Source organism: Amphiprion ocellaris, chromosome 24 (genome assembly GCF_022539595.1).
Source record: "Amphiprion ocellaris isolate individual 3 ecotype Okinawa chromosome 24, ASM2253959v1, whole genome shotgun sequence".
NCBI classification, from domain to species: domain Eukaryota; kingdom Metazoa; phylum Chordata; class Actinopteri; family Pomacentridae; genus Amphiprion; species Amphiprion ocellaris.
In genome coordinates, this window is record NC_072789.1 from 11,687,704 (window position 1) to 11,708,852 (window position 21,149).

The 21,149-nt window shown below is 37.6% G+C and overlaps 3 protein-coding genes across 4 annotated transcripts; all 3 read right to left on the reverse strand.

The window, feature by feature from the left end:
• Positions 1-1,160: 1,160 nt before the first annotated feature.
• LOC111579477 (OX-2 membrane glycoprotein-like) lies at positions 1,161-4,985 on the reverse strand. Of its 2 annotated transcripts, XM_035955649.2 has the most exons (7): positions 4,876-4,985; positions 3,758-4,096; positions 2,452-2,754; positions 2,336-2,374; positions 2,155-2,254; positions 1,954-2,004; positions 1,161-1,652 (listed from the first exon to the last, which is right to left on the reverse strand). In XM_035955649.2, the coding sequence occupies exons 1-7, from the start codon at positions 4,928-4,930 to the stop codon at positions 1,529-1,531; spliced, it is 1,011 nt and encodes a 336-aa protein (XP_035811542.2). In that variant the 5' UTR covers positions 4,931-4,985; the 3' UTR covers positions 1,161-1,528. The 2 variants fall into 2 exon arrangements, with proteins under 2 accessions (XP_035811542.2, XP_023142540.3); XM_023286772.3 differs by lacking the exon at positions 2,336-2,374.
• A 1,003-nt stretch (positions 4,986-5,988) lies between these two features.
• Positions 5,989-9,826, reverse strand: LOC111579461 (OX-2 membrane glycoprotein-like). The gene is made up of 7 exons (XM_035955651.2): positions 9,460-9,826; positions 7,869-8,207; positions 7,008-7,307; positions 6,892-6,930; positions 6,718-6,802; positions 6,583-6,627; positions 5,989-6,445 (listed from the first exon to the last, which is right to left on the reverse strand). The coding sequence occupies exons 1-7, from the start codon at positions 9,512-9,514 to the stop codon at positions 6,316-6,318; spliced, it is 993 nt and encodes a 330-aa protein (XP_035811544.2). The 5' UTR covers positions 9,515-9,826; the 3' UTR covers positions 5,989-6,315.
• Positions 9,827-10,166: 340 nt separating this feature from the next.
• On the reverse strand, positions 10,167-21,017 carry LOC111579468 (OX-2 membrane glycoprotein-like). The gene is made up of 9 exons (XM_055008427.1): positions 20,030-21,017; positions 18,502-18,541; positions 15,593-15,857; positions 15,135-15,246; positions 14,789-14,878; positions 13,625-13,876; positions 13,215-13,535; positions 11,771-11,864; positions 10,167-11,128 (listed from the first exon to the last, which is right to left on the reverse strand). Exons 4-9 carry the CDS (start codon positions 15,172-15,174, stop codon positions 11,062-11,064), a joined length of 864 nt encoding a protein of 287 aa, XP_054864402.1. The 5' UTR covers positions 15,175-15,246; positions 15,593-15,857; positions 18,502-18,541; positions 20,030-21,017; the 3' UTR covers positions 10,167-11,061.
• Positions 21,018-21,149: the final 132 nt, after the last annotated feature.

Below are 21,149 nucleotides of genomic sequence, written 5' to 3' on the forward strand. Positions count from 1 at the left end.
GATGATGGTTCACCACTATCCTTCAAGTTGTAGTAATGCATTGCATGGTTCTTAACCCAATTTTAGTCGTTTCAGAAATCTCAATTGTTTCCTTTGCTTGATGCAGGCCAATAATGGCACCTTTCTAAAACGGATTAACATCCCTTCCATGACCACAGGATATGTCCTCTGACACGGTTGTTTTAGAAACGAGAAGCTCCTCACTGCATCAGCTGAGGTTAAATAAATTGTTGAAGCTGAAATATATTCATCACTGCAGTAAACATCCAATGGAAGGCTCTTATCTATTTGCTTAGCTACATCCAAGTGGCGACTTTTTTTTGGACAAGCAGTGTATTTATGGGATTGTGTTGATGTGTGCATCCTAGACACAGTTTGACTTGTTGACTGAGGACATTTTTACAGCTACTACGCACTGATTTGTTTTAACAAAAACCTCCAATGTCCGCTGTATATGACAACAAACTTATACATTAAAACCTCAACAACTACAGTAATTTGGACGAATAAACTGCACAAACCGTGAAACTTTATGCAGCTAGTTATTGCAGTCAACAAATAGTCCCGAAAGACGTTAAACAAAGCAAACATTTCCAAACCCGTGTACCGAAAACAACAAACGCAGCTGCGTGTCTAAGCTAAGTTAGCTTAGCATTCCGTTAGCCGATTTTACCTTCCATATGAAACCAGTTAAAACTGAACTTACCGACCTCAGCTCTCTGCAGGACGCACACGGGACGAGTCGGACATTATTTAGAGCTACAGCAGCAGTTTGACCACTTCTAAATGCAAATAATTACTTTAATTAACTCTTAGCAGCCAGGTGCAGCGAATCAGCGCACTTCACCTCTCGACAGGTGAGCGTGGTCTTTAATTGGCACTAACATGCACGTACGTACAACGTCATCACGCAAGCTATCTAAGGCGGAAATGGGGGAATGTTTTGGTGAGATTCACAGCTGTGGCATAGTGAAAGAAATAACATAAAACATAACATTTCATGATTAATTTTAACAGTTATCTGAATGAAATAGCTGGATTCAGCTGCACAGACTTTTGAAGGTAAATCTAACTTCACTTACAACAATTTTTTAAAATACTAGATTAGATTTTGTCTCTCCTCCAGTCTCATCATTTCCATTAAATGTTTATCAAAACAGTGCAGAGGGACATATGTTTTATTCAAAATTCACAACAGAATTAGCCTTGATAAAACAGTGATATTATGTTAGTGTTACATAAAAAGACACAAGACACTACATGTCAAAGGTAAAAAAACAGTTCTGTGAAAAAAACATTTATAAAACATATAGACACACAACTGATAAGAAAAATGGTTTTAAAAATCTCATAGTACAAAAATGCAAATATCAAAAAACTGTTTATAAATCTCTTGATCTGAAGGGCTCTAATCATTCTCCAAAAACAGGGGCAGATTTGCCCTCTCTTGTATTAACAACTCCTTTACAGTTTCCCTTCTTATTTAAGTGTGATGCAGTTTTGTTCAGCAGGTTTCATTCTCTCAAAATCACATTTCAAGTCTTTTTGCTACTGAAGGTGAAGGTTTTTGGTTTCTGTTTGGTGGACTTTTCTTCACTGATGATCGCTGCCTGAGCTGCTCATTCTCCTGGTTGATAAAAGGTGTTGTGATCCTTTAGATTAAGACAAGCAAAGAGTTAATTCAACTAAATCACTATGTGGCGATGACCATAGAGTGCACAAAACTGGCTTCATGAATAAATAACATCAGCTATAGAGGTAACAGATTTAAGTTGTGAGATGTAAATTAAGTGAAATATCATTTCTGTCTGATTATTGGGCTGATGAGTTGATAAGCAGATAAACTAATACCAAAACAGGCACAAAAAAGTCTCATTAAATCTGACTGCAAAGAAATAATAATAATAATGTACAAAAAATATGTCCAAGTCAATAATTGGGAAATTTTCTCACCCCTGATCACCTTGGATTGGTTTCTGTGGTGTTTTGTTCCTCTCAAGGTCCCTGAATGACAGAAAGTTTCAAGAAAAGTCAACACAGGATTAGTGTGTCTCATATTGATGGGACTGCAGCCTCTCAAAACCAATGAATTATCACCATGTTAACTGCAAGACGCTTAGACTACAAGAGGACATATATTAAGCTGAAACAGACCTAATCTTGCTCTTTTGTTTCATCACAGCAAAGATGACTCCGGCAACAACACAACAACAGGCCACCATCACAACAACGAGGACAACGATCCAGGTGGAATCTGGAAGACAAAGAAGAAACGTGTGACATGGAGCAAAGTTCATAAAGCCATCACAAATCAAACGGCAAAAAACAGACTTAGTGTTTTCACTCTTATCCGATACCAGTTGCTCATAAAAATCTAGAAAAATAAACCAAACATCAGGATCATAACATCATCACAAGTCTATAAATGTGAGCTTTCAAAGTGTTTCTCACCATCACTCGGTTTCACCTCAGGAATCATCACAAACGCCTCCATCTGAGGACCAGACAGCACTCGGGCTGCACATCCAACCTGGGTGCTGTTGCCACGGAAACCTGACAGCACTGCCGTCACGGTGACAGTGACTGTACCGTTGTTGTTGCTGACGCTGACAATGTCGTGGTGTGAGAAGTGAAGGTGTTGCTGTGTAACGTTCAGAGTTACGGTGGGAGCAGGTCGACCTGTGGCTGAACACGACAGAACGGACTCTCCAGCAGAGTCGGATTCTCCGACATGGAGGACGGGTTCATGCAGCTCTGAACAGAAAACACATCTAATGAAGATGAGGTTGCAAAGACACAAGCTTCTGACACTCTTTGTTAAATATGTAACTTTGTATGGGACACACCTGGTAGTTAATCTATGTTAAACTGGAACATCCGCCTGTAAACAGAGGATTTGATCTACCACACCATTCATCCGGTACTTATAGATTCGATAGATAGACTGATTAAACCTTGATTGATCCCGCAGTGGGGAAATTTGCAGTGTTACAGCAGCAAAGAGAAAAAACTGTGCAAAAAATAGCAGCAAACAATGTATACAGTGCATAGATATAAACAGATACTTTCTCCTTAAAGAGAAGAAATATAAATGTTTTCTTTTATCAGGGAGCAGCATAAACAGTCTATAGCCCCTGTTTATGGGTCTCCCGCTAGTGATGCAGGTTGAGGCTCATATGTGCCGTCATTCGTTGTGATCTTAAGATCAACATCTTTCACAATACTAATTAGAATGCAGTCTATAGCTAACTACTTTGCTGCAGCATTTGTAAGCTTGTCTTGTTTTAGTTTATCTCTATTTCCCCTACACACTGCATCCAACCAGTCTGCCGAAGCCTCCCTCTACTGTTAGTTTGGGTGAGACGTGATGACGCCCATCCCAAGTACTGATCAACATCCAGCCCTCCTGTGATGGAAGAAGATACGTCCTGACTCCCTAACCTGGTCATGATTAGATATTGTCTAGTCTGTCGTGCCTGAGCAGATAAGTTGTCTCCATGTTAGGTTCTAATCTAAGTATGGCATTCCTCCCAACCTAATATATACCCAAAGGTCAAAGAGAATCCTCAGAATTGATGGTGGCAATGCTCACGTGAATGTGCTGCTTTGTTGTATCACTTCTCCTGACGTCAGTAAACTTTATTCTCAACTTAAGTCATCCGGTCTCCAGAGTGTCTCTGTGTCTGCCTCCTCATCCTCTCTCGACATCACTGAAATTTCACAACAGTTATTGTTATTCCAAAGCATGTGTTCTTACCGTACAGTTGGAGGCAGGTCCTGGCAGTCAGAGCTCCTTCAGGGTAGGTGTTAAACAAGCAGCGATAGCAGCCTTCATCCTGCTCCGTCACGTTCCGGATAACTATGGAGCAGATCTGCAGTCCAGTGTAACTAAAGTCCATTTTATCTGCAGATTCTGGGTTCACTGTTTCACCAAAGAACTTGTTGTAGGTGCCGAGATTCGTCTCTCCATCAGGTAAGACTTTCTGCCAGGTGACCTGCAGGACTTGCTTGGGTTGAAGGAGCTGACAGTTGAAATGAGCTTCTTGTCCCACTGCTGCCACCACAATCTGCTGTGTTTGGATCACTGATGTTAGACCTGCACGCAGGAGAACACAACGCAGTCAGAGATCTCAGCACAGCCCTGAAATCTTCTGATTTTACTCCAATAATTGCACAATTTTAGGTTATTTCAAAGTAAAATGAATAAAAAGAGTGAGGCACTGTGTTCTAAAAGTACAGTCAGACTGAAATCAAATAAAGAAAATCAGTGCTGCCTGAGTTCTCATTCGACTTAGAATGTTTTTTAACACATGTAAAGTAATCCATTCCTGTTACTAAGTTCTCTGTATGTTAACTGACAGCATTATTATGTATTTCTCTACAATAATACTTTCAAAAAATCATAATACTTGAGTATGAAGCTGAATTCAAATACACCACAGTTCATGCTCCAAGTACCTTAATGGATATTTATTGCATTATTTATTTGAAAGAATATTTATTTTTATTTATTTACATGTATTAATTCAATTTAACTTTAATTACAATTTGGTTTTGTAAATTTTAGTTCTTTGTTAGCAGGTTGCTGTTCAGTAAACCAGGGTTCATTTCTTAAAAAATAATAAGAAAAAAAACAATGAAAAAGAGGCAGTTTCATGTTTACATTTCTGACTTTGACCTCCAAACCGATGTACATTAATGTACAGTTACACCTCCAGCAGTCAGAGTTCTCATCTGGACACACGTATTAAAAGAAGGCACTGAACTCTCTAAACAACAGATATCACAAGTGATGCTGTTTTTTCAACCACATCCACAGCAAATAACTGTAAAATTAAAATGTGTTCGATAGGCACAGAAAACTGTTTCTCTCACCTTTTGAAAAGATCCCAAACATTGCAAACAAATACAGGACAGCACTGTCTGCCATTGTTGCAAAACTGGGCGGCAAAATTTGAATTCTCACCTGCAAAAGTAGGTGGATCCAACCATTTATCATGCAGGTGTGGACATGAAGACAACAGTGTAAAAAGTGACTTATGTGACAAAAAAATGTTGAATGAAGCTAAAAAAAATAGATTATAATTCAGTTGGTTTGACCAGCTACTATTAATATTTTTGCAATTTTACTCTGAAAAGGTATTTTCCAGTACATACTAATGAATGTCCCCTCTTTTCACAGCACAGTGGAACATCCTCACAATCTACTTTCACTTTTCGTTTGTTAAAGAAAAATGGATAATAAATGAATCAAACATTATTCCGATACCTGCAAGAAACACCAGAATTTCTTCATACAACTAGATGTGAAAATAATCACAATAAAATGAACTGAAAACTACATTTTTTCCACACATAGGTATGTCCACATATCGTCAGTAAATCTGAATAAACACCGACCTCTTGTGGTCACGTTGTGCAATTTCAGCAGAAATTCTGCAGCACACCTTGAGTCACATTTGGGGATAAATTACATCCAAACGAGGAAAATACTGAAGTTTGATGGGCATTATGGTTGTTTCTGCAGTTACAGGAATAACGTATGTATGTATGTTTTATCTATTAAAATGGGACAGTTCATATTAATGAACATTTACGCGCAAATGTGAGAGATTATAGCCATGCGACTAATTTCCATCTTGAGTCCCATTAGCAGGTTAAAAATGAAAAATTACAAATAACATAATACCATAAATGAACAAAGACAGATATTGTGTCACTTTACAGTATTTACATCACTTCCTGGTTGAAGATATTTGTTCTTGTGTAATATATCATGTAAAAATAATGCAATAAAGCAATTAGCTACAGCAAGAGGATGTAGTTTTGTATCATTTGGCATTTTATAATATAGCAGAGGGTTTCTGTTCTCACGACAGTTGAACAATAAAATGACTGATCTATTCTATTCTTTTCTATTCTATTCTATTCTATTCTATTCTATGTAGTCACACTGTCAGAAATTAGTTCAAACAAGACAACAAAGGATCACCTTTTCTGTGCTCATTTTAATTTTCTTTTTGTATCAGTCCTCAAGTAAAAAAATATAAAAACATAAAAAAACAAATTTTGCTTCCTTAAAAAAAGATGGTAAAAAATTAACTGTCACAAAATATCATCACAAAAACTTCAGTGCACGATTACCTATTAGGCAGAACCTTTTTCTTTTTTTTCTTTGTTTTTTTGAATTGTGATTGTTGTTTGAGTCTTTCAGTGCAACTTTAGAACTAGGATTTTAATGTTTCAAGTTATGATGTGGTTTTGATCAGGTCTGACTTGTTGCTACAGTCCTGGTGCCATTTAGTGTCATCAGAGTCAACATTGGTCAACATCGATCCTTCTTGCTGCTGAAGGTGACGGTTTTATGTTGTTTTCTTGATTTGTTTTTGTAGGTGACCGTTTTCTGACATCACTGTTGTCTTGAGCACCTGAAGGTTCTTCAGTCCTGGAAAGAAAAATACTAAATTAATAATATGCATACAGTGAACATGAGATTAGCCAAGGAATTAGAAAAGACTGAGAGTGAATAGCAATGAAATAACTTTGTCCAAGTAACCAAACACACAGTACAGAGTGACTCACTTCTGAGTGTCTTCCTCCTGAAACATCTCACTCATCTCAATGTTCCTGTGTGACAGACGGAGAGGATTTCAGAGGAGTTAAAGCTGCTTAAACTTTGATCAGCTAACTGAGACACAGTGATGACAACAACTGTACCTGTTCTGAGGGGTTTTTCTAGACATGATCACAGCAACACAACAAACAGCCACCATCAGATTGACCACAATGATCAAAGGCCATCCTTTGAGGAAAAGAGGAACAATGTTGGTGTCATACACTCAGCAATAACAAACACATTTATCACTTGAGAACATCTGAATATTAACTTACTGAAATCTCTCCAATTTGGTCCGGATTTTTCATCTGAACCTGAGAAAATAAACCAAACATCAGGATCACAACATCATCATGAGTCTATAAATGTGAGCTTTCAAAGTGTTTCTCACCATCAGACAGTTTCACCTCAGGAATCAACACAAACACCTCCATCTGAGGACCAGACAGCACTCGGGCTCCACATCCAACCTGGGTGCTGTTGCCACGGAAACCTGACAGCACTGCCGTCACGGTGACAGTGACTGTACTGTTGTTGTTGATGCTGACAGTGTCGTGGTGTGAGAAGTGAAGGTGTTGCTGTGTAACGTTCAGAGTTACGGTGGGAGCAGGTCGACCTGTGGCTGAACACGACACAACGGACTCTCCAGCAGAGTCGGATTCTCCGACATGGAGGACGGGTTCATGCAGCTCTGAACAGAAAACACACACAAAGTTTCACAACCATTTACACCCCGAGGCACATGAGTCTTGGATTGTTAGTGGGCCACATGTGATATGAAGGTGATAAAATATATCTGGGACTCTCCATCAGTTAGTTAGAACTGAATAAACCTCTAGATGAAGGAGAAACAGCTTCAAGAACCAAAACTGAGACGTCCAGTTGCCTTTAACTGAAGGAATTTGTTGTTACAAAGACATCAGACACTTTTAAGTTAGTTTGTGTCGGACTCAAGAGTCACCTGGTGGTTAAACAAGACAGGAGTGAAGGAAGTCATCTATGTTAAAGTGGAACATCCATCTGTAAACACAGAATTCAGTCTCCAACACCATCTATCAGGTAGTTCCAGTGCAGTCCTGAGACCCCTTAAAGTTTCACAACCATTCACTCCATAAGGTCTTGGGTTGTCTGCCAAAGGATTAGCACATCTAATGTTGCAAAGACACCAGATTCTGACATTTTCTCTCAAATATATTAGTTTATATGGGACTCACCTGGTGGTTAAATAAGTGTAACTTAGCAAAGTTGTTACCGTAGACTTGGAGGCAGGTTCTTCCTGCCACAGAGACTCCATGGACACTGACAGACAAGCATTGATAGCAGCCTTCATCCTGCTGCGTCAGCTGCCTCACCACGATGGAGCAGCTCTGCAGAGAAGCATTTTTAAACTCTACTTTATCTGTGAAGTCTCTATTCACTGTTTGGCCAAAGAACTTGTTGCAGGTGCCGAGATTCTTCTCTCCATCAGGTAAGACTTTCTGCCAGGTGACCTGCAGGACTTGTTTGGGTTGAAGGAGCTGACAGTTGAAATGAGCTTCTTGTCCCACTGCTGCCACCACAATCTGCTGCATTTGGATCTCTGATGTTAGACCTGTATGGAGGAAAACACAAGGCAGTCAGAGATCTCAGCACAGCCCTGAAATCTTCTGGTTTACTCCAATAATTGCACCATTTTAGATTATATCAAAGTAAAATAAATATAAAAAGTGAGACACTGTGTCCTAAAGGTACAGTCAGACTGAAATCAAATAAAGAAAATAGGTGCTACCTGAGTTCTCATTCAACTTGGAAAGCACAAGATAAAAAGTAATCCAGTCCTGTTATGAAGTTCCTTGTATGTTAACTGACAGCAGTATTATGTATTTCTTGAGTATGAAGCTGAATACAAATACACCACAGTTCAGCCACAGTTCATGTGCTAAGTCCACCTCAATGGATATTTATTGAATTATTTATTTGAAAGAACATTTATTTTTATTTATTTCATGCATTAATTCAATTGCTTTACATTTTTTTGTAAATTATACTTCTTTATTAGCACATTGCTGTTTGGTAAACAAGAGTTACATTTTTAAAGAAGAAAAAAATGTATATTAAAAAATAAATACGAAAAAGATGCAGTTTAATGTTTTACATTTCTGACTTTGACGTCCAAACCAATGTACATTAGTGTACAGTTAGACCTCCAGCAGTCAGAGTTATCAGAACAGGCACTCAACTCTCCAAACAACAGTTATGACAAGTGATGCTGTTTTTTCAACCACATCCACAGCAAACAACTGTAAAAATCAAAATATGTTTTATAGGCACAGAAGACCGTTTGTTTCTCTCACCTTTTGAAAAGATCCCCAACACTGCAAGCAAAATTAGAACAGCGCTGTCTGCTGTTGTTGCAAAACTGTGCACCAAAATTCTAATTCTCACCTGTAAGAGCAGGTGGATCCAACCATTTATCATGTGAATGACAAGCATTTAAAAAGTGACTCGTGACAAAAAATTATTCAATAAATCTAAATACTGGATTGTAATTCGTTTGGTTTGACCTGCTCATATGAACGTTTTTGCCATTTTGCTCTAAAAAGTTATCTGCTGTGTTTGGATCAGAGCTGTTAGACCTATGAATAAAGTTTATATGCATGTGTGTGTTTGTGCACCAAAATTATTACATATCAACATCACTTCAATATGAAGTGTAACAGCTAAGTCACATGTCTCTGCAGCACCGTGTACTTCCACATGAACACAAAGCAACCACAGGCATGCAGTTCAAAATCAATAAATGATCGATACAAGTAAAAAAAAAACAAAAAACACACACACACCAGTTAATCATTCCTTCTCACCTTTCTGAAAGAATCCAAGAACAAAAAAACTATATAGAAGTTGACCATGTGACATTGTTGCAGCATGTTCTTGAACCGCCAAAAACTCAAAGTGAAACTGGCACAGTTCAAATCAGTTCAACGGATCATAGAGCGACAGGAGGACAGATTCACCAACAATGTAGCAACGAGTCCTCCGATATATAGAATTAACATTACTAAAATAATCTAAAAAATGCTACCATTCGACGAGCAATACCAAATTTACTTTTTCAAATGTGAGACAAACAGAGCAAGTCGCCTGCCCCCCCCCTTCACACATAATGGTACATTCCACTGAACCTCAGACCCACTTCAACAGGTTTGAAAACTCGATTTAAATCAGCTTTTATTTCTCTAATAGTGTACACCAGAACTGATTCACCTTAAAGGATCATTTAAAATCTTAATAATCATTATTGTATCACTTTACAGTATTTACATCACTTCCTGGTTGAACATATTTGCTCTCGTGTAATATGTCGTGTAAAAATAATGGAATAAAACAGTTACTGCATGAGGATGCGGTTATGTATCATTTTGCATTTAAAAAATATTGCAGAGATTTTCTGTTCTCACGACAGGCTGCTGCAGTAATAAAAGAAAGATAAAAAAAATCCCACATAATTAAAAATCTTTAAAATGATCTAAAGGCAACCGTCACTGGAGAAACAATGAACAGTTCCAGACAATGTTTAAAGACGTTTTAATTCAGTGAAACTCCAATTATGTTTCTGCAACAAACATAAATAAAAGCACTTGTAGCCATTTAATCATCAGAAATAAATACATGGAAATAAATTATCTGAAATACATCAACAGAAAGATTCATTTTTTCCTCAGAACTTGTGCAGAACCTGAATCGAAGTCATGCACTCCACAGTTTAATGGTCTTCTCCTTACCACAGTTACAACCATACAGTAAATGTCCTATTTCATGCTATGTGCAGATGCTCACTGAGTATATTGTGTGTAAATAATAAATAATATTCCAAGTTCATACAAAGTGCAAACTGCAAGAAAAGTGCTGAACTGCAAGTGCAAAATTGCCAACACACCAAATAACACGCAGGAAATATTCCATTATATGATAAATTATTATTTAAGCTATGTCTCACATTGTCAAAGTAACAGTTGAAATTCGCTTAACTTTTTGATTCTCAGTTTTAAAAACACTAGATGGCAGCACAGTCAGTGGTTTCAGTCTCTTCACTGAGTTTCAGTTCAACTGTGCTGGTAATCTGTTAGATCTGTTAGAAGCCAGCTTTCACTATTGCACTATGCTTCAAAATGTGATGAATTCTGATAAAATATGAACTCTATGTAAACCGTCTGCTGTTGCTTCTCCTCGATCTTTGCATTCAACAAAGCCTGAACAAGCGTTTTACTTTTAGCTCCACGAAGTTAAAGTGCTGCAGTTTCAAGGAAATGTCAAACGACAGGTAGTTAGAAAAGCACAAAACACATCTGGTTCCTGTGAAACATGGATCTTGGACAGCAGCTTTCAGCTTAGTTTCACTTCTCGGATGCTATAAGATGCAGATTTCTGTAATGCTTTCATGCTTACTGTGACCAAATCTAATGTCAGATGACAGCTAAATGGTCCAACACTTGTTGTTCAGTAATTTCACCTTTGTGTTTATCCTTCAACCTGAAAGAAAAAGGAGGACAGATAATGACCAAAAAGAAGAACTTTACTGTTTGCGTTTTACTGTTGAGGCAAGAAATTACTCATAGGTAGACAGTAAATGTCTTCAAGGAACTTCCTCAATTTGTTTCTAACATCAAGACAATGATTCTGTATTTCAAGTTTTCAAAAATTTCAAATAGTTTAAGTATGCAGATGAGATGTTATCTAATTATTTAATATGCAATATTTTAAATAAATTGCCAGAACAGAAATCTGAACATTGGATAAAATCAGCTTCAAAAGTTCTCATTTTTTTTCTCAATAAATCAGAAAATACTATCAATAAATCAACAAAAATATATTTTTGGAGGAATAAAATGTCCTATTAATCAGGCTGTGGCAGACATATGAACAAGCTCCAAGAGAACATAAAAAGGAATGAAATTGTAAATTTAATTGTGACTAAACTGTAAATATCTGGTTCAGAGTAGAGAAAACAACTTGGCAATTACAAATATGTGCTCAATTGAAATCTAGGCATACGGACAGACAAAGAGTAGTGAAATAAATGTCAAAATGTGCATTTCTGAAAAAAAAAAGTACTGTGAAAATGGAAAATTCCTCGGACTGCATATCTTTGTGTCAAATGTCAACATTTCTCACCTTTTTCGCAGCATTACAGCCGTAACAGTGATGCAGGAAATAAAAATGACGGCAGTGATAACCAGAGCCACCGCTGACGGAGGCGATCCTTTATCTAGAAGGAAACAGCACAATTAGTCTATACAGAAACGCAGTAACTTAAATTTCCCTAAAGTAGGAGCAGTTGGGGGATTTTAGCTGCAGCTTTCCTTCCTTTAGACCCTGAAAACTAGCTTCCCTGATGTGTTGCATGACGTTCCCAGAGGGAGGCTGTAGACCTGGTCAGTGTCCTGAGAGTTTGGTTTTTGCTCAAGTGAAACTGAAACCTTCATGACGTGATGAGTCACAGCTCGGCTCAGATGCTTACGCAGTAACAAAGGACTAGTTCACTTTTTAAAGGTCTTAAAATTGGCCCCAGTTCTCTGGGAAATAAACACAATGAGTCATTGATCTGCAACACAAAAGCTCAGGCAGCTCATAATGAATAAAGGAGCAGCATGTAAAATAAAAAAGTCATGAAACTGTTTTAGGTTCAGTTTGATATTCTGATGCTATTAACCCTCTGACCCCCCAAACCAGCAGGTAAATGTGTGAAAGGAGAGTTATATTTTACAAAGATCACCAATATTCCACCATTTGTCAGAGTCAGACACAGTGAAAACTGAAAAAATGTTGATTTTTCCAGCTTTCTGGCTGTCCTTGAATGCATCATGTGTGCCAGAAACAAGTCCAGCGCTGAACAGATCTTTAAAAAGATCACTGACATTCCTGAAGCCATGACTCTCCCAGTCAGTAGTCATACAACAGAAATTAAGGGACTTTTCAGCTGAACTGTAGGACATGTTTTCACAAAACAGACAGGGACAAATGTAGAAATAAACTTTAAAATGCAACTACTAGTAAAATACCTCCAGTATGTAGAGCCACCTTTGTTTCCTGTAAGAATCTTGTACTTGTTGATTCCCGTTTTTTTTCAATTTGAGTGAAATAAATAAAATAAATTACACTTTTTTCTCCATTTTTTAAGATTTACAGTGTTCTAACTTTGCTATACTGTACAGGTGGCATTTGTGAGTTTCTGTGCTTCTAGCCGTGGTTGTTCTGTTTCCATGGAGGTTCAGGACTTCATATTGCAGAGAAAAATGAGCCCACAATGAGTAAAAACATCCAGAGGGTTCAGGGGAATAAACAAACACTGACAGCACCCAGCATTAGTTTGCTAAACGGGACACCAAAATGAAAATGTACCATTGTAAGCTTGTTTTGAGGGTGTGTTAGATCACTTTCAGGCAGTAAACATGATGACTGGATGCTGGGAACAGGGCTGATACAGGGACTTTATATGTACTTTCACTTCCTGACAAATATTAATTGCTGACTGCCAGGAAGCATCATTTGTTTATTCGTGACCTTTTCCCGGAAACTGAACTTCCACATAACAAAGCTAAGCAACTGATCTACATACCCGGTTTCTTCTCTTCATCAGATAAAGTGAAGTTGATCCTCTCCTGCCTCTGACTGTCCATCCCAGCGTTCAGCACACAGTCCACATGTCCTCTCCAGTCCGGACGGAACTTCAGAGTGACGCTGCTGCTGCTGGTGAACGTTTGGTCGCTGTTGGTTACTACATCAGTCTGTGGCTGATGGATGCTGCTGGCACCAGATGAATAGTCCCACCTGATGGTTGGAGCTGGTTTACCTGTAGCAGAGCAGCTGAACACCACCGTCCTGCCGTCCTCCTGCTGTTCTCTGCTCACTGTATGGCTTGTGTTCACCGCCGATATTCCTGCATGGAGATTAAAAAACAAATGTCAGACTTCACCCAGCAGAACAAGCTCAACATTTCCTTCCTTTGTATGAATTTGCAGCTTTTACCAAGCACTTTGAGGCAGGTCTGTCTCCGTTTGGACCCATCAGGATACACGTTAAATGAGCAAATATAGCAGCTTTCGTCCTCCCAGGTGGCATTCTTCAGAGTGATGGATGTTGAGCTGAGAGACGCTTTGGTGAAGATCACTTTCCTCTTGTACGGCTGATTTACTTGCTCTCCAAAGCGCTTGCTGTAAGTGGCTAGATTCTCTATGGACTCGTCCAGATAAAGTCTCTGCCAGGTGACCTGCAGCACACCTGGAACCCATCCAGCAGGTCAACATTTAAACACTGTTTAATGTTTAACCAACGCTCTGGGTGACAACAGCTGTTCAAAGATAGCACTCGAAAGGCAAACCAGAGCCCTGAGACGATCACAGTCTCAAATACTGACTTATAGTGATTTTGATTTGACCAACAGGTTTCCTGTAGCTGGAAATCTCATCAACAAGTGTTAAAAAGGCAGCAAGATATTGTGTTGGAGATGGTATTGAGGAAGTCAAACTGTTTCTGTCCTAAAAATGTCAGACTGCCCGATGTTTTCCTCCATGTTTCACTATCAGGATGTTCTTGGGGTTGAATGCTTCCCTTTCTTCCATCCCTGTATCTAAATAATTCAATTTGCAACCAAGAGCTTTCTCTTTTGTCACTTTTTCTGCCATTGTAAAAGAGCTTTTTAGCTTGATCCTTGGAGATCTTTCCATGTGGAATTCCTTGTATTTGCACCACTGGGAGTTGAAAACACTTGAATATGACTTTAAATCATTTTTCCATCATGTGAGCAGCTGCATTGTGTAACCTCACTGTGGTTTTACTCATGACTAGTCACAACTGTAGCTGACTAGAGAACTGCTTCATCATTTGTTTTCAATTTAAAGTGCAATAAAACATTGCAGAAGCTACCTGGACCATTTGGAATGAGACAGAAGCTGCATTTTCTTAAAAATATGCTACAATTTCAAAGGCTATGAATAATTTTGGATGTGAAATTTTTAGTAAAAATATTGAAAAGCACATAAAAATTAATTATTTACATCATTATTTATGTAATTTCCAGCCAGAAGAAACCCACTGGTGATATTTTTTAAAAAAAATCACTCTATATTCAGATTTGGCTTCAATATAAATAATTTGGATTTTAAATGTAGTTAAAAATATTTTTTTCTGCACCTGTTGGATTATCCACCGCACACCAGTAATGTGCATCGTCACCATACAAAGCTGTTGAGTTTCCAAATCCTCTGATTTGTGTGGCCGAGGCTAAAAATAAACACAGCTGGGTGTCAGTGGCTGCAGTGGAATAAGCAATAATATAACAAGTAAATCTACAATGAATGACAATAAAAACATTAAACTGGATAAAATACAGAGCATATTTTTACATTTCAAAATCAACTGACATTCCAAGCTCTTTAAATGCAGACATCTTTATATAAAGTGCTAATGCAGTTTTTACATTAAATGTAGGATAATAGGACTATAAAAGAGGCTAAAGAAAGCTAAATATGTCACTCACCTCCATGGAGCAAACAAACAAGCATCAGGACCCAAAACATCTTCCTCCAATGCAGCTCTGACAGTCTTAGTTTCAGTTTTGTGTCTGGTCTGGCTTCTATATAAAAAGAAACCTAACGGGGCGGAGCATAAATGTTATAATCACAACCTGTAATTTATCATATGCTTCACAGGAAATGCATCATCTTGGTTTCATTTCAGGAATCAGCATGTTTCTAAATGAGGGTTTGGTTGGATATACCTTTATATGACATGAAAAACAGACCAGGTGACATTTATGATGCTTGACTATGAAATAAAAACAGCAAAATATGTGCTCACAGGATCCTAAAAAGACACTGTGACCAATATTTAATTAATAAAATCTATTAAAGAGGCAAAAGGATGTTCTGTAACATGGCTAACTAAATGACCACAGACCTGCATCTAGTTCCACTTCATTATAACACATTGACTCACACTGTATTTCCCACTTGACAGTATTACTACAGTGTTGACAACAAGTCCAGTAATCTCAAGTGGTCTAGAAAAATCCCAGAAGCAGAAGTTTCACACGCTTCACTGGTGTCGTCCGTTTTTAAAGGTTATCACACTGCGATGCATGACCACGTTCGCATTTTCATGATGGTAAATGGGTTCACACTCGTGATGTTTGACACATTTCAGTGAAGCCTCCACACTGACACCGGGAAAGTTCGCCTTCATGACAGGACAGTAGAAAAATCTGGGGACACAAAGATCAATTACTGAAAGTTTTTATCAAGTACATTGGAGATGATCACGTGCAGATGGAGTCAGAAATCACAAGTCAGTAATGAGTGAAGGAGGTTGCTGATGCTGCTTATGGGATGTTATCCGACTCTTTCTAAAGGACTCGTTGAACTGGCAGGTATTTGTGGGGAACACGGTCACACTGTCAGACACTAGAGCTGTTTGGAGTGATTTCTAAGATGACAAACGGTGGACTTGTGAAGATTCAGGTGCCTCAAAAATGGATTAGTGCATTATGTCAAAGCGATCATTCCATAAATAACACTAAAAACAGAAATAAAAGTTGAATTATTTCCCACAGGTGCTGCCAGTGCTTGAAAAATTGGTAGCTCTACATTCTATACATGTTTTATTCTACTTGCTTCTATTTTTAATTTGTTTCTATACTTGTCTCCTATTGGCTCTGTGTAAACACTGCCTGCAGTGCAGCTGAAAAGTCATTTTTTTGTGAGGTGTGTTCATCATAGCCGAGTCAGTCATGGCTTCTCAGTTATGTTAAACTGCAGAATTTTTGTTGTTTTTAACAGGATCTTTTTTAATCGAGAGGGCTGCACAGGTTGGCTTGGTGGTTAGCACTGTTGTCTTGCAGCTAGAAGATCCCCAGTTCGTGTCTTGGCCTTCCTGGGATCTTCCTGCATGGAGTTTGCATGTTCTCCCTGCGCATGAGTGGGTTTTCTCCAGCTTCCTTCCACAGTCCAAAAACATGCTGAGGTTAATTTATGATTCTAAACTGTCCATGTGAATGTGAGTGTGAGTGTTTGTCTCTATATGTAGTCATGTGATAGACTGGTGACCTGTCCAGGGTGTCCCCTGCCTCCACCCTAAGTCAGCTGGGATAGACTCCAGCTTCCCCACAACCCTAATGAGGATTAAGCGGAGTATAGATACTGGATGGATGGATGAATGTTAATTGAGACATGCAGAATAAAGTGATTTCAGAGAAGTATCACAATTTCACGCATAGATCTGATTAATTTTTGAATGCCAGAGATGATTAGTTCAAGGATTGCTGGAAAGTTGAAAATCCAGTTTGGTTTCACAGTTACTGGCTCAGATAAATGGCGCAATTTAAAATTCAAAACAAAAAAGACAACCTGCCTTTCTAACTTCTCAAATTTTATAGATTAGAGGCTTAAAGCCACATCTGCTCAAACTCTTTTTGTTGTGCACAAGCGACAACATTGAACCTTTTTCCAGCCTGAACCAAAGAGTCATAAAAGCAGGACCATCACACGCTGCTTTATAATTATGTGTCTTGTGTCGTGTGCATTTCTTGTTAAAGCATATTTCATCTCAATAAAAATGTTGTCAAAGTAGAATTCCTTTAAGCTGAATCATGCCGTGTTTGGTAATCCTGGTATGATCCAGGTCAAAGCAATGCAGCGTCATCCTGGTTAAGCGTGTCATCCTGAAACTGATGCGATTATCTTCAGGAAATGTCAAAAGAAGACGGGTTGTTAACATAAGCTTCAACAATAGCTGTGCATTCTTTCTTTTTCCTGCTTTTGTCACCAGTAGGATCACACATGAACAGAGCTTTGGTTAGTTACCCGTAATGCCTCTGTGGGTTTATCCAGTAAACAATTACTAATCTCATCATCATTGTGTTGTGAAACCTTATTTACCAAACAGCATAAAGGGGAAGTTTCCTGATTAAATTCTTTGAAGTGGTGTCATACGTTAGGAAAGAACCTGAATCACTTTAAGGAATTGATGTGGCTGAGTCATATTTTTAAGGGATTACACGAACTGGAATGTGTCCAAGACAACTGTATTCAGATTTAAAAAAAAAAAAAAACCTTAATTGGTCAGCTAATGTCAGACTATCTTCATTATCATGATCATTATCATTTGTTTTTATAGTTTTATGCTATGAAACTGATAAAGCATGAATCACTGAGATTATTCAGGGCAAAGGTGCATGATATGAAGTAGCAATATCTCCCTTTTATTTATATTACACAACATAAAATGTGCAATTCTTTCTTTTTAGAAATAAAATACCCATTAGGAAAGTACCGATCTTACCTGACAGATAACACCTGTAATTTAAAACCAGCACAACAAGCACAGGCACCAGGCTGTGGTTTAACATGTCACATTATTTAAGTACCGGCTCTACAATCTAGATTAGACCAGATGTGTACTATTTCGGTCGCAGGGAGTCACTTCTCGGATTTTCAAACGTATCTATCGCAGTAGTTAAAGATAGTCACAGCCTGCCAGTTTCAGGTTTTTTTTTTTGGTTTTAAAATGTAGCTTTACAGTTTGAGAATCTGCTTTTGGCCACTGATCTATAATGTCCACTATTAGACACTGCAGTGCATCAAGCTGCCCTGAAAATGCCTTCAGGTTATACATACTCATCTTCATACAGTAATTTGCTGATTTAGTGTCTACACATCATATTAGCGGACTCACTTCCCTAAAATCTCCCAAAATTGTGCTGAAAGAATCAGTTCTCTTGAGCTTTAATATCTCCTGTCATGCATCCCTGCACATAGCCTGTTCCCAAGCTATGATCAGTGTAGCCAACCACCAAATGATAAATGCAAATAAATTACATATATTCTGAGAGAAAAATGTAAACAGCTCACCAAAGAGTAGGGGGTTTCAGATGTTAACCAGGTACTTCCTCTGAAAAAAAGGGAATGTTAGAGTCAGCAGGGGAACACCAGACACAGAAATGTATTTACAAAGAAGTTGGTGTGTTCAGGTTTTTTTCTAGGATGAAATAAAAGGACATCCTCATTCTTTAAAGGTGTAACCAAAACATTTAAGGATGTCATAAGGACATGTGACTTAATTAGCAGTTCAGACATGTGACTCTCCGTTCAAAATAACAGCTGTGTACATTCATGCATGCACACTTAAAAAGAACATGCAAATAGCAAGATTAACAATAACAACATGGGGTTGAAAAGGACAGTGTCAACAACTAATCCTGCCCAAGAGCAATGACCAACAGATCAGAGTGCATATATAAAATCCTCATCTCCCTTGATTGTTTTCCTCTTTTACTGCTTTTAACATTAAATCGTGATTAATTTAAATGGGCTTTTCTGACTATAATTCATAAATAAGACACTTTCATTTCAAAGTGAAAACAGATTTCATCAAAGACATGTCAGTTCATCAGAAGTAATTAATGTAAAATAAGTGATTGCACAACTATTCACCCTCTTTAACACAGTATTTAGTAGATTCACTTTTGGCTGCAGTTACAGCATTGAGTCTGTGTGGATAGGTCTCAATCAATCCGAACATCTGGATACTGTGATGAGGTTCAGTGTTTGTTTCATTTCTTAATGATGGATTTAACTGGACTGCATGTGACATTCATTGACTTTGAAATTGCATCATCCCCTGACTGTTGCTTTTCAAAAGCCTTTCCATATAGTTGCTTAAAGTGTTCATGGTGTAGTTCTGTCCAGGAGTACTGATTCACCAATGGACCTTCCAGATACAGGTGTTTTTATAATACAATCACTGAGACACATTCATTGACATCAGAAGAGCTACATTTCATTAACTGTGGGACTTGTAGCACTAACTGGCTGCACTTGAATGAAATTGTTACTTCAAAGGACTTGAACGTGTTTAAATTTTTCATATATTTAATTAATTTACATTACTTTGAGTTTTCACTTTTTAAAAGTTATTGTCAAAAAAGCCAAATTAAATTGACCAAGATTCAGTTTTTAAAAGCAATAAAAGGGGGGAACTTCTAAGGAGGCACTATCAGTGTATAGGAAAGACATCTTTAAACATCCACTATTATAAGCAACAACAATAAAAAAAGAAGTTGGTTTGGTTTAAGCACGCAACATTTCCAAAACAGGAAGTACATTTTACAAATGAAAATAAACTAATGATCTAGCATCATTACCAGCAAATTCATGATGTTTAAAAATTGTGAGCAGTTTCTATTATATGATTCAATGATCACAAGCGCTCCTAAAGCAATAACAAAACACAGTTTGCAGCAAAGATTAAAAAACACAGAATTTAAAACATGAAATGCCTTACAGTATGTTAAAGGCGCTCTCTTCAAACTGGTCTGATTAGAATCGCCTTGTGCTACAGCTGAGACTGTGGTTTGGTTTAAATTGAATATTATCTTACCTTGCATGTTGTAGCGTCGCTGCAGCAGCTCAACTCCACCTGAACCAACCAGGTGAGAACACTCAGGTAAACACTGACTGCTGTGGGGAGGAGCATCTCCGGGCCATAAACTAAGAGATAAAACAATATCCTGCTTCCTCTGGCACAGACACAGTTAAACTCAACTCACAACTAACATTTCCAGCAGGGGTGTGAAACATACGGTCTGCGGGCCAAAACCAGCCCACAGGATGACTTTGCAAAGTGCAAAAATTACAGAGGTGAAATACTTCCTGTGAAAATATTTAAAGACACCGAACATTGTGCAATATAAGGTCAATCAGCAGCTTCAGTACAAAAGTACTTCATGAACTGAAACAACTTTTGTATTTTTTATGTATAAATTTTCGACATTTACAAGTCAAGAGGACAACTGAACCTTCTTCCTTAATAGTACGTCAGTTCAGAAGGTCAGGATTATTGCACACATATAGAAATTAATATAAATGTAAAATCATTTCTACATCTTGACAAGTTGTTTCGATCATAAAGTAACATAGTATATTGAACAGTTCAAGATACCTGAAACTGAATATTTTGTGCTTTTGTGGACACACTGTGATCTGTAAGTTTTAATGTGTAAATGATAATTTGAGGCACAATATTGTTGAAATTATAGCTCATGAAAGATAGGTCATGAAATGTGAACATTTTCAGAATGTACTTTTTTGCACTAAAACAAAGGGAAACATTTGGAATTGAGGTTATTTACTGTTTGTTATGTTATGATTTTAACATAATAACCAACCAGGTAGAGGGACATCTTTATCTTTTAAAAAATGTGCTTGTTGTCAAGATATATGCAGCATTTTAGCAAATGCCTAGTGGATTATCATCACTGAGTTAGACATGAGGAATAATTGAATAATGTATCATCACTGTCAAATGATAATAATGCCAAAAATAACAGCTACAAAAAATTTGAAAGAGATATTATTGCAGCAGCTGGGACACCAAAAATACTGTAATGGATTAAAAAATAGTTCCATAAATAAATAAATTTTTAAGCCTTAATCATGATATCGTTTTGATCTTTTAAATGTTTAATGATAAATAAAAATAATTTAATTTCAATATACAT

Bases quoted from the DNA above. Each gene is read 5' to 3' on its own strand.
- LOC111579477 (XM_035955649.2), bottom strand. From the start codon at position 4,930: ATGGCAGACAGTGCTGTCCTGTATTTGTTTGCAATGTTTGGGATCTTT. The intron at 2,255-2,335 runs CTAAGTCTGTTT...TTTGTCTTCCAG, and splicing joins ATCGGATAAGAGTGAAAACA to ATTCCACCTGGATCGTTGTC. The intron at 2,005-2,154 runs GTCTGTTTCAGC...TCTGTCATTCAG, and splicing joins AAACAAAAGAGCAAGATTAG to GGACCTTGAGAGGAACAAAA.
- LOC111579461 (XM_035955651.2), bottom strand. From the start codon at position 9,514: ATGTCACATGGTCAACTTCTATATAGTTTTTTTGTTCTTGGATTCTTT. The intron at 6,931-7,007 runs GTGAGAAACACT...TTATTTTCTCAG, and splicing joins TGAGGTGAAACTGTCTGATG to GTTCAGATGAAAAATCCGGA. The intron at 6,446-6,582 runs GTGAGTCACTCT...TTTTCTTTCCAG, and splicing joins CAGGAGGAAGACACTCAGAA to GACTGAAGAACCTTCAGGTG.
- LOC111579468 (XM_055008427.1), bottom strand. From the start codon at position 15,174: ATGTTTTGGGTCCTGATGCTTGTTTGTTTGCTCCATGGAG. The intron at 13,877-14,788 runs GTGCAGAAAAAA...GATGGGTTCCAG, and splicing joins TGCGGTGGATAATCCAACAG to GTGTGCTGCAGGTCACCTGG. The intron at 11,129-11,770 runs GTGAGAAATGTT...TTTTTCTTTCAG, and splicing joins GCTGTAATGCTGCGAAAAAG to GTTGAAGGATAAACACAAAG.